The following is a 12,235-nucleotide window of genomic DNA, read 5'->3' on the forward strand; positions in this document are numbered from 1 at the left end:
TTTTAGTCTTACACTTTCCAGTAGAAATATCAAAAATACAGGTGTAATATTTGATACTGAAAGAATTATCGCTTATATAAACTTCTTTCCTTTATAGATTAAAGATAAAGTACTAATATATACTATCTTCGAATATTATGTTACTATAGCTTGTGGTTGCTGAGATATTCCAGTAGTAAAAAGGGCTGAGTTGTATGGAATATAGAGCTGCGTCGCCAGCTTACATGCGTCGCTCGCTTACCAGTTACGTTAGGCAAGCGTCCAGAAAGAGGCATAATTGAGCACGTGATATCGCGGTTCTCGTGTCGACGCAGTGGCGACACGAGCCGAGGGAGTTACTTACAATCATCTCTAGTTATCGCAGTGTCGAGGGTCGTCCCACCGGTTGGGCCGTCGACTTTCGTGAGCCTTCAAGACCGTGTATACTGTTCACTGTTTGGTCTATGAGTGCGTCATAAGGTCATGTACTCGAGGGTAACTACTATGACGCAACCTTAGATCCGCCATTCGCTAGGTCAGCATGGGTGTCCATGGGCTTTGGACCGTTTTGCAACCTTGCGCGCGGCCTATAAAACTAGAGACACTGAATAAGAAGCGCCTAGCGGTTGATGCGTCGATCTGGATATATCAGTTCTTGAAAGCTGTACGTGATAAAGAAGGGAATGCCCTTCGTAATTCTCATATCATTGGCTTCTTCCGTCGCATCTGTAAGCTGCTTTACTTCGGAATAAAGCCGGTCTTCGTGTTTGACGGTGGTGCACCGATTCTTAAAAGACAAACCATAGCTGGCAGGAAGAAAAGACGGGAGGGTCGCAGAGAGGATGCCGTACGAACCGCCGGGAAGCTGCTTGCCGTGCAGTTGCAAAGGTCCGCGGAGGAAGAGGCAGCCAGACTCAAAAATGGAGTGTCTGGAGAGCAAGAGGAAGTCCCGGATATTCCGGTGTATGTCGAAGACGCTGGTATGACCGAGAAAGAGAAGCGCCAAGCTCGGTCATTCAGGAAAAGGGATGCTTACCACCTCCCGGATTTACATGTTTCACTGGAAGAGATGGGGGCTCCAAACGATCCACGGATTATGTCTCGTGAAGAACTTGAAGAATATGCAAAGCAGTTTTACAGAGGTGAAGACATTAACCTATACGACTTCTCCAAGATCGATTTCGATAGCCCATTTTTCATGAGTCTCCCTGCCACGGATCGATATAATATCCTAAATGCCGCGCGACTACGAAGTCGGCTGCGCATGGGTTATTCTAAGGAGCAGCTTGATAATATGTTTCCCGATCGTATGGCCTTCTCAAAGTTCCAAATTGAGAGGGTGAAAGAAAGAAATGACCTTACTCAACGTCTGATGAATATTAACGGCATGAATGGTGAAGATGCTTTCTATAAATCGGGCCAGCGGATTGCTGGAGAGCGCGGTAAGGAGTATGTGTTGGTCAAGGACAATGCCGTGGAAGGTGGCTGGGCGCTGGGTGTCGTAGGAAATAAGGATGAAGGGCGGGAGCACAAACCTATCGATGTCGACCAGTATGGCAAGCAAGAAATATGTCCAGAGAAGGATGAAGATTCGGAAGACGACGGGGGCTTTGAGGATGTGCCCATAGAAGGCCTCAACCGACTTCCCAAACTTGAGTTCCTTCGAGAAGGCATCTTCGATGCTTCGATCAGACAGCAAATGCAGGAGAACCCTGAGCGAAGGGCCACTCATGGTCTGCCACAGAGCCATGAAGATGACTCTCTTTTCGTGCAAGAGGATGAGCACGAAAGACCACACCGCCGCGGCCGTCGCGCTATTGATGATATATTTGAGATGGATGGAGAGAGTCAAGATGAGGATCTTCAAAAAGCGATAGAAATGTCGCTGAGACCCACATCTCCTCTAGATCAACACGATAACGACATGCCAGACATCTCGATCAATCGTAGCAGTGTTCCTCTAGCTCCGCTCAAGGAAACCATACTAGGTTTCAGTCCTGAAAGCGATGGTGATGACAATGGCATAGACTTTGCAACTGCCCTGGCGCAGTCGAAGAGGGCAAAGAAAGACCCAGTCTCGAATAATCCTTTTAATGGGCCTCTCCCTTTTGAGTCTATCAAGCTTGACAAGCCCTTCAAAATAAAAAAGCCCCAACATGAAGAGCTCGATCAGCATGCAGGTGGCTTCGAAAAAGAACCAGCAAAGCAAACAATGACCGAACAACCGTTACCACCTTGGTTTTCTGGGGGGAGCTCGACTGCCGAGTTTATTGCCGATAACGATGATAGCCCATTGGAAACTCATCGAGATAGTACCATGACCCCAGACCATGTTTTCCTGAAAAATCATCAAACCCCCACAGTCATTGATGTTGATATGCTTCCTGGCTCAGATGAGGTGATTGACTTGGAAGCAAACTCTGAGGAGTGCAAACAGCCTCGGGCTACACAAACACTGAACAAGACACAGAGCCCGACAAAGGATACCACGGCTGCATTCCGTGAGATTTCTACGACAGCTCCTGAAGCTATCAACATTCCCGGACAAGTTTTTATTGCAGAGACTGCCCATGAACCATCTACTTCCCATGAGATAGAGGCTAGTAGGGATGAACAGGCAAACCTGTTGCGTACCCAACCGTCGCCATCTCCCGAGTTTGAAGATGTTGAGCTACACCCAAAAGAGGCGACAACTGGCACTGTCGTTCCTGAGGTGGAGTCACAAAGCCATCGAGTTGATCAGCTTGAAGATATAACTGGGGAAGATGATGGGTTTTCAGACCCAGAAGATGAGGAACTGATGCGACAGCTTGCGGCTGAAGGTGAAGAACATGTCCGATTCGCGGCTACATTGAACTCTACGTCGCACACCGAGAATACATTCGATTACGAGCAGGAGCTCAAACAGCTGCGATCCCAACAGAAGAAGGATCGCAGAGACGCGGATGAAGTGTCTCAAATCATGATCTCTGAGTGTCAGCAACTTCTAACGCTGTTTGGCTTGCCCTACATTACCGCACCAATGGAAGCCGAGGCTCAATGTGCAGAGCTGGTGACATTGGGCCTCGTCGATGGCATCATCACTGACGATAGCGATATTTTCTTGTTCGGGGGTACACGCGTCTATAAGAACATGTTCAACCAAGGGAAATTTGTCGAATGCTATCTAACTTCTGATTTGGAGAAAGAATATGCCCTCCATCGAAGGAAACTTATCAGCTTTGCCCATTTACTTGGCAGTGATTATACAGAAGGTATCCCCGGCATTGGGCCGGTGACAGCGCTGGAAATTCTCACTGAGTTTTCTAACCTGGAAGAGTTCCGTGATTGGTGGACCCAAGTTCAAATGGGAGTGAACGTATCCGACGGGGAGCATGCTGCTTTTTACAAGAAGTTCAGGAAGCAGGCTTCTAAAATCTTTCTGTCACCTTCTTTCCCGAATGGCCAGGTTGATGTGGCATATCTCGAACCCGAAGTCGATTCGGATCCATCTCCCTTCCAGTGGGGAGTCCCCGATTTACATGGCCTGCGCAATTTTCTGATGGCGACGATCGGGTGGAGTCAGGAACGGACCGATGAAGTTCTGGTGCCAGTTATCCGTGACATGAACCGCAGAGAGCAGGAAGGCACGCAGTCTAACATCACAGCTTTCTTCCAAGGACCTCAGGGGGCCGGCGCTTTTGCACCGCGTGTCCGCAGCGGAGGCCAGAGCCGAATGGAAAAAGCATTTAGCCGACTTCGACACGAAGCCAGGAGCGAGGCAGTCCAGTCTACACAATGTACCAGAGCTGAGACCAACCCAGCGGAGCAGTTGGAAAGCACTGGTTCCTCCCAGCCTCCACAGGAGAAAAAAAATATAGGTACTAAACGGAGTGCACAGGCTAAGGATAGTGTGAGTGGTGATGATGTCACCGGAAAGAAACGAAGGACCCGACGAACTATTACGAAAAAGTAAATAAAACTCTCTCGCTCTCTACTTTATTATTATTCCTCTTTTCTTTTTCTCCCCCTTCTTCCTTCCCAGGTTGTTATGTAATAGAAGCTCGAATAAACTATAGATGGCGCACAACCCCACTGTTAGTCATAGCCACATAATGTTGCTTGGGAGCCAATAGCTCGGGATGCGATCTGACGACGATCCCTAATGCGGAGACAGTCGATCATTTGACCTCGATCTGGAATTTAAATTAACCTTATACACTAGTCGCATATCACATATCATGCGTGGTTGTACAAACTGTTGCAAAGCATGTCATACCGGGTGAAACGCTATGATACGAAGTTGAATTGGAACCACGATGGATCGACTTGTTTATAAATAAACCAAATCAAGATGAGAATTCATTTTCAAAAGAGGGTCCTGGACAAGGTAACCTTAACAGTGCGTGATGACATCCGTTTGAGATTTTTCGTCTCTTCAAAGAAAAGAGTTTTTCAGAGACGGGAATCGATGACATCAGTGAAATGAACAAAAATGTCCTTTTTCTTTTTTTGGGCTCGCAATGACGTCGCAGATCACGGCTTAGCTCTTGATGATCATCGAAACAGATTATATTCTTCTTCTTTCCTTCCCCCGCAGATTCCTTCCCCTCGGTGCAGAAGACGATCTGCTGGAACTGCAAGTTCATGTTCACTTGAGCTCATGTAAAATCACTTGTCAATTGAGAAAAACGCTCGACATTAATTGTTCATCACTGCCTAACGTGATCTCCGAATCGGGTTAGCCTCCCGAGTAGTCTCGACGTCACCGGCGGTTCTCCTGTTGCAACAGACCAACTCCACTGCTCTCTTCTCACTTGGATTAAGGGGGAAAAGAAGGCTGGAAAAGAGGTTCAACCAGGAAAAAAAAACAAAAGTACCATCCCCCGTTCCTTGGGTCGGTTTGACCTAAGTATACGATTTTCGCCCTTCCGTACAGAGACCTCGTCCGCTCACTGCGTCGGTCCCGGTTGCAGTTCCTTCCCCCTCGTGCCCTCATCGTCCTTCCGTCGCATCCCGTTGCGCCCACTGGTACACGTCACTCCTGCGCAAAGCGAACCTTCAAAGAAACCGCATCATCCATTTTCAGACGATCTCTTCCAAATTTTTTTTTTCTGATTGATTTCTCTGTATCCTTTTACCTCGTTCGCTTGCATCTAGCTTCCCATACAAACCGTAGCTATGCATCGCACCTACTCCATGCGCCAATCGCGCATGCCCACCGCATCGCAGATTGAGAATCCGCCTCCGCCGTTGTCCACGACCAAGACAAACCGATGGATTGGGAAAGGCGGCTTCGGTGAGTGTGTCCGAGTTCCTTCGGCTGTCTCGCGGCAAATGAAAGTTTTCCCTTGCGAGCAGCCCCGCCGGCAGCGATTGAAGCTGCTACGCAAATGGTGCTGACAATGCCTACTGGCCCAGGCCATGCCTTCCGTAAGAATGCCGCCGGCGCATTCGGACCCGACCTTGCAAGGAAGCTCTCCCAGCTCGTTAAGATGGAGAAGAATGTCATGCGCAGTATGGAAATGGTAGCCAAGGAGCGCATGGAGACCGCTGTACGTGCGAGAGAGATGCACATGAACCATGGGAATGGCGACTAACATGTTCACAGCAACAATTGTCCATCTGGGGTGAGAACTGTGATGAGGACGTGTCCGACATCACGGACAAGATCGGCGTGTTGCTCTATGAAATTGGAGAGCTGGAAGACCTCTATGTCGACCGTTATGATCAGTACCGTGTCACCATCAAGAGCATTCGCAACATCGAAGCTTCCGTTCAGCCCAGCCGAGACCGTAAGTTGATCTTCGTTGGTCAAGTCCCATAGCTTAGACTGATCCTTACGACGAACTATATAGGCAAGCAAAAGATCACCGATGAGATCGCCAAGCTCAAGTACAAGGACCCGAACTCTCCCCGGATCGTTGTTCTCGAGCAAGAGCTGGTTCGCGCGGAGGCCGAGTCCCTCGTGGCCGAGGCTCAGCTTTCCAACATTACTCGCGAGAAGCTCAAGGCAGCTTTCCAGTACCAGTTCGATGCACTCCGTGAGCACTGTGAGAAGGTGGCCATTATCGCCGGCTACGGCAAACACCTTCTGGATCTCATCGACGATACTCCAGTCACCCCCGGTGAAACTCGTGCCTCGTACGATGGATACGATGCCAGCAAGGCTATCATCCAGGATTGCGAAGAGGCACTCGCCAACTGGGTTACCTCCAAGGCCGCCGTCAAGTCCGACGTGTCACAGCGCACGCGCACCCTATCTCAGCGTCGCCGAGAGGCTATCGGCAAGAACCGCGAAGGCGTCGACCTTTCTACTCAGGACCAGCCCATGAGGGGCGATCGGGACTCGTGGGTCCCTGCTGATCAACACGCAACTTATGTTGAAGATGGTGAGGAAGTCGCCAGCACCGTGGACGGAGAGGCTCGGGGTCGAGAAGAAGAACGCGAGCCTGTCAGCGTCTAAGGCGGCCGATTGCAGCCACGAACATCAACGTTGGTATATGATACGTTGATGGTTTTTGTCGAATCCTCGTCTTTTCATCCTTGTGATACTCCGGATTGAAGTCCCGCTTGATGTAATGTTGTCGTTTTGCCGTGATTTCATCTCTGTTCATGTTACCACCCGTGTGTTATTTACTACTCTTAATTCAACCCTTCCAAGGGCACCTACCTGACAAGATTGTATCCAGATGCCCATTCTGGCCGTTGTACGCCTCGGATCCGGCTGATGATGTCATGACCCTCTTACTATTCACGGATGGAGAACAATGTTTATACTGACCGAAGAAATGAACCGACGGGGCAAAGAAACGAGAGACCGGAATATTTGTGGTACTATGGGTCAGACCGTCGGAGAGGGGAGGGGGTCATTGTTTAATTGAATAATGTAATACCATACTATCTGCGACAGAATATTCGTATAGCGATTATGAATTGGTCATTCGGGCTGCTCAGGATAGGGAGAGTAATTAATTCTTTTCGGGTAGAAGATCATAGTTCATGAGACAATCATTGTCTCCTATACTTCAAGTATCGGGAGTAGATACGGATGACGACGTTTAATTCCCGCTTCAACTCAAGACAGGTCCACTTGCTAAACCCCCTCGCTATCTCCGATTGGTCATTGGCGTCGATCTGTCTCAAGTCAAGTAACATCGCGGACGATCACCATTGTGTCCCATCTGCGATAAGAACATGGACTACTCCGTAGTACTCCGTCCATACGAAGTGCATACATAGCAGACAGATACCACAATTCCTGAAAGTACCAAAGATCATCCAAAGCAAGCGTTAAGAGCTTGACACAACAAGGACCGCCGGTATCATCGCAAATGCCAATCTCGGGACTATTTCATCTCACAAGACAACTCGAAACTCCACTAACGTTCGTACGCTCCCGTAATCGTGGACTGATTTGGTACTGATTATCGTTGGTCGCCCCGGAATTTCCTTCTGGACCTTAAATAGCCGAACGAGTATGATGTCAACGCCATGGTCCCGTTGCTTAGTTTGTTCCCCGGATTCCGCGCTTTGTGACTGACCGCTTTTCTTCGGTCAAGAGTGATGAAACATCACTCGAGGGGGTGTTTTATTTTTTTTTCCCTTATTGTTATCCGGGTATATATGTACAAGTATGTGTATGTATTCTGTATGTACCGTACGTGTTCCATGTTCGTGGCGGATTAGTATACTTTTCCAAAGAGTGACCTGTCCATCACTTTCCTCACCTGTTACTTACGTACTCCGTAGTACTTGTAGGGCATTCATACGTGTCGTCTATATGATCAAGCTGCTTTGTTCTCCGTAAGACTGGGTATCTGTGTATACATCTAACTCAGGCTTCAGTTCCTCAAGAGGGCATCTCTGCTCCCTGAGATTCATATCGTTTCTTTTCATAGACTTACAATGGCGGCCTGTGGATTATAGTAGAGTACAGTGCCTTCTTTCTGGTTAGATTTATCGCCCAATGGTGGAAAGCTCAAGCCCGATATGCATATACTAGTAGTCACTATTCAAAAGGTAGCAGTAGTAGCCAGTACTCTGTAGTAAGCGCCAAGATAGAACAGCTGTAACCCCAAAAAAAAAAAAATGAAAAGAAAAAGACCAAGACAACATCGCAGCCTGACCAGGTCCGAGTCCCTTGCGAATGCATGTTCAAGAAAGGCTTCCCATATATATCTCAAGTCACAAAAGCCAACCTCCCCGGATGTGCCGGATCCTCTATATAGATATGTGTGTGTGTGTGTGTGTGTGTGATTCATACATCCTGTATACCTTTCGCCTGCAATCTATACGCGGAGCGGTCTTAGGATAAACTCTGGATGAAAGAAAATTGAACGCCATCAGTTGATTCTCAGCTCTAGTACCTATCAGAGGTTTAAGCTGAGCTACTGCGGGCACGGTAGGATCATATGTTGCAAGTCCAACGTGTGATATGGGTTTTCCAAATTTAACACCGATAATAACTGAATCCCCCATCCTTATACTCCAATTGTGGGTGACAGGGCGAAGGAGGCCCTGACCCTGACTCTGACCCGTGAGGACACAAGAAAATCGTAGACCGCCCGCCCCCCCTCAACTTGCCTGCAAGATTCACCGAGCATAACTAATGAGAAAAAAACGAACAGGAGGGCGAACAAGAGAAAAAGAAAAAAAGAGGGAGATAGGAACAGAAGAACCAAGCAACCTAAAAATTGATATCATATCTCAGATCGCGCACTCGCACTCGCACAAAGCAAAACACAAATGATCAAAGGTCATTACATCGTCAATTGCCTCCATCATAGGACGGATGGGACGGATAACCAGCCCAGACAAAGATAGAGGATATGAAGACAGATGCGAAAAAGAGAAGCTAGAACTAACGCCTAAAACATGAGCATGTAGTAATATCAGAAGGGAGGAGGGGAAGGAGAGGGACAGAAGGAAAAACTGAAGATACACAAGGCAACAGGAAAACAAGACTTCTTCGTTTTAGTCTCTAGTTATCGGTGCCCACACCCTTCTTTTTTGGCTGGATGTGTTTTTGGCCGTTTCCGCCACTATTGCCTTTTTGGTTCAAGGCTGTGCTGTCTTCCGGTGGTGGTGGCATGCGACTACTCGTCGCTTCGTGTTTCTCAGTCAAGAGATTCTTCAGCCATCGATTTTCCATCTCCAGCTGGGCCACGCGGGCCTCGAGAGTAGCGTTCTTTTCAGTCGTTTCTCGCACTGTCCGTTCTAGCGTCTGTTCACGCTGCTTCTTTTTCATGCGAAACCGGGCGCTAGCCGCGGTGTTTCGCCGCCGCCGGTCTTCTTCGGCAGCACGACGAACATGCTCTTCTTGCGAAAGTGCAGAAGCGAGGTGATCACCAGGGATCTGCGTGCTGTACTTGGTGTTGCCGAGTTGACCATTCGGGGGTGATATGGATGATGAGACGTCGGAGGGAGTTAGAGCCCCCGGGGCATGACCCAGATCATCAGGTCCATAAGAGATTGGAGGGTAGATCGGGTGAGCTGGATATGAGATCATTTGGTCGGGGAGGGAGTAGTTGATGTGTTTATCAGCTGCTGGGAATAGATGTAAGTAACGGGATGGACAGTATCTAGGACAGCAACGCTGCAAGCATGAATCTAGCCAAGGTGATAAGACAGAAAGAAGGAGCAAGTGTTATCATACGAGGGAAGCTCCAAAGGGAACATGAGACCCTTGGAGGGAAGCTTTAGATGAACAGAGGGAGATGCGTGGCTAAGGGTCCGGCAACACCAACGACAAGGTTACCGACGTTGTCATTGGTGTGATGGATTGCGTGCTCGTCTCCGTGATCAACCAGGCATGCGGGTGCAAATGAGAGAACAACCAAAGGGGTATAAGAAAATCGGCAAATAAGAAGACAGAGAAAAGAGTGGGGGAAACAGGCAAACACAATAGAGAGACAGATGAAGCAAAATATGCATGAGCCCAGAGTTAAACCTCGACTTTACCAGGTTGTGGGCAACAGAGTATGGAATGATCCACGAGAGTTGGAAAGCAAGGCAACAATGACAGCCAAGATTAACAATTGCAAACAAACTATGGGCAAAACAAACAAGAAGAAGCTTTTCCCCGGAAAAAGGGAAAGAAGGTATTTTCGTTGGAGACGCATGAGATCAGCTTTGACAACGATCCGAGTGCGCCTCAGCAATAGCTCTACCATTTCCACCTAATGCCGCAAAGACCACAAAATTGAGACACGAACCAGGGATCGAGCAGATGGCGCAAACAATGCAACGTTGAGAGTCATAAAAGCTCAGACTTACCATGATAGGGATACCCTCTCACATCGATCGGATTCCGTTCATCCTCGATGCTATCGTAGGAACTGACGGAAATACCGCCCATTCCCTCGGTCTGATCGTAATCCATACTGAGGTTCTGAAAAGGAGCCAAACCGGCTGAGTCTGCGTCGAAAGAGTAATGTCGACTCTTTGCCAGGGCAGGATCGTGTCGGGAGAGTAAGAAGTTGAAATTCTCAAGCCTATCGAGGCTTGACGCTGTCTGACGGGCGATGTGCTCATCTGACATATTGGCTGCGCGATGGGTTTTTAGAGGTTTTAGAGCTGTGTCCGTTCTGGTAATGGCCTCGTTTTGGTCTTTGCCTCTTTAATTTAAGTTTCTGGTAATTTTCCTTTTTTTCTTTTTTCTTCTTCTGAATTACCTCTTGCGCCCACCTAATTTAATTTAATATTTTTCTTTTTTCGTTTTTCCTGCTTTTTTTTCTTGAGAGGAGCAGGAACCAGACTGGAAGGCGATGGCGCCAGAACAAGCTTGAACCAGAGAAGAAAGTCAAACCCCAGATTGGCTTAAAGAGGGGGGGAAAGCTCGGAATTGGTCCAGGAATGCACGAGTCTCACAGGCCCAAGATTGTATGACTTGTCGCAAAGATATCTGTTCTGCGATCACTGCATCGCAAGTCGCATAGCGCGGAAGGTGACCAGCCACGTACGCAAGAGCACGAGTAAAAATAATATTAGAACAATAATTATAATAGTGACAACAACAATAACGGCCCGCGACGGGGATGAACACAGTCGGTAATAAACCTCGTACGAATGGAGACGATAGAAGCCGGATGGGGGCTCGGGAGGGGTCTCAGAAGGAGCGAAAAAGAACCACACCAAAGGACCAATATCACCAACGCAGAGACATGGACGATTGATGGAGCACCAGCTGGGGGGACAAGCAGCTGGCGTAGCGGCAGCGAGCAATTGGAACAAGGCAAGAAAGCTGATCGTCTCACGCCCGTCCAAGCTAGTGGATGATCTGATAGAATGGAGAAATGTCGTGATCGCACGCTCTGGTTCGCCAGTTGCAGCCTCGGGAGTAAGTGTATGGTAATTTTACCGCTTTCTCAGCGGAACGGCGGGAACTGTTGTATTTTTGGGGGGGGTGGGAGGAAAAAGGTCGGAGGTGTAGTGACGGATTAAAGAGATAACACAGAAGGGGGGGGAGAAGGGGGGATATGGGTGGTAGATATAAAGAATAAAAAATAAGAAGAAAGAGTTCAACGCCCAGTAGAACATGATATTTGTCCTATTGAGGGGGTATATCATGATCAAATGTGTGGATTTCCTTTCTCCGCCCATCAATAAGGGGACGGGAAGGGGAGGAAAATTACGTGCACATGGCTGTTCATCCATACGACGTTGCAACGTAAGTGTCGTCAAGTACAGTTAGTGTATGGGAAGATACTGTCAAAATATGGATATCTGAGTGGATCAGGAAAGTTACAGGTACTTCCGACGTACTGGAGGTAGAATTGTGATTGGCATAATCGCCAAGTACTCAAGTACCTAACCATGCAGTGACGGCCCATTCATACGGTAAAGTAAATTAAGTCCGAGTGCGTGTCAGTAATCTCCATCTCCATGGCTTCTTTCAATCTATCCTATCCCTTAGTCCATAACCAGACTCCACTTCGGGGAAAAAGGAACCTCTGTTCCAGACTTCTAGTCCTAAGCAAATATGGTTTCATACCAATTCTTGAGCAAATCACACCCATACCTTACGCGTTCCTAAATGACGCGGGCCGTCCTCTAAACTTCGTCCAGATTTATGACCTTACGAGGCAAGCAGCAAAGCTTGGCGTTTCTCGACCTCCTGAGTTCTGAATCCTATTATTATTCCATTGTCCTTTGCTGGCGGCCTTCCCCGCGCTCCACGGCGGAAAGAAACAGTCCCTCCCCTTATCCAGTTCCGTGGTACTTTTTCCAAAGAGAAGGTTTGATCGTCGACATCAACCAACACAGCTCTTCCAAT

General features: G+C 48.1%; 3 protein-coding genes across 3 annotated transcripts; 2 read left to right on the forward strand and 1 right to left on the reverse strand.

Moving 5' to 3' along the window:
• Positions 1-139: 139 nt before the first annotated feature.
• On the forward strand, positions 140-4,121 carry BDV38DRAFT_117728 (ssDNA endodeoxyribonuclease RAD2). The gene has a single exon (XM_032051070.1). It carries the CDS (start codon positions 521-523, stop codon positions 3,932-3,934), a length of 3,414 nt encoding a protein of 1,137 aa, XP_031912303.1. The 5' UTR covers positions 140-520; the 3' UTR covers positions 3,935-4,121.
• A 784-nt stretch (positions 4,122-4,905) lies between these two features.
• Positions 4,906-6,717, forward strand: BDV38DRAFT_117768 (Eisosome component PIL1/LSP1 family protein). Its single transcript, XM_032051071.1, has 4 exons — positions 4,906-5,257; positions 5,380-5,513; positions 5,570-5,753; positions 5,817-6,717. Exons 1-4 carry the CDS (start codon positions 5,140-5,142, stop codon positions 6,422-6,424), a joined length of 1,044 nt encoding a protein of 347 aa, XP_031912304.1. The 5' UTR covers positions 4,906-5,139; the 3' UTR covers positions 6,425-6,717.
• A 1,973-nt stretch (positions 6,718-8,690) lies between these two features.
• BDV38DRAFT_117813 (uncharacterized protein) lies at positions 8,691-10,764 on the reverse strand. The gene is made up of 2 exons (XM_032051072.1): positions 10,237-10,764; positions 8,691-9,507 (listed from the first exon to the last, which is right to left on the reverse strand). Exons 1-2 carry the CDS (start codon positions 10,499-10,501, stop codon positions 8,942-8,944), a joined length of 831 nt encoding a protein of 276 aa, XP_031912305.1. The 5' UTR covers positions 10,502-10,764; the 3' UTR covers positions 8,691-8,941.
• Positions 10,765-12,235: the final 1,471 nt, after the last annotated feature.

This window comes from Aspergillus pseudotamarii, assembly GCF_009193445.1.
Source record: "Aspergillus pseudotamarii strain CBS 117625 unplaced genomic scaffold BDV38scaffold_36, whole genome shotgun sequence".
In the NCBI taxonomy this organism is placed as follows: domain Eukaryota; kingdom Fungi; phylum Ascomycota; class Eurotiomycetes; order Eurotiales; family Aspergillaceae; genus Aspergillus; species Aspergillus pseudotamarii.

Coding starts and splice junctions, on each gene's coding strand:
- BDV38DRAFT_117728 (XM_032051070.1), top strand. CDS start 521: ATGGGTGTCCATGGGCTTTGGACCGTTTTGCAACCTTGCGCGCGGCCT.
- BDV38DRAFT_117768 (XM_032051071.1), top strand. CDS start 5,140: ATGCATCGCACCTACTCCATGCGCCAATCGCGCATGCCCACCGCATCG. Junction 5,258..5,379: donor GATTGGGAAAGGCGGCTTCG/GTGAGTGTGTCC, acceptor CTACTGGCCCAG/GCCATGCCTTCCGTAAGAAT. Junction 5,754..5,816: donor CGTTCAGCCCAGCCGAGACC/GTAAGTTGATCT, acceptor CGAACTATATAG/GCAAGCAAAAGATCACCGAT.
- BDV38DRAFT_117813 (XM_032051072.1), bottom strand. CDS start 10,501: ATGTCAGATGAGCACATCGCCCGTCAGACAGCGTCAAGCCTCGATAGG. Junction 9,508..10,236: donor GAGAGGGTATCCCTATCATG/GTAAGTCTGAGC, acceptor ATCTATTCCCAG/CAGCTGATAAACACATCAAC.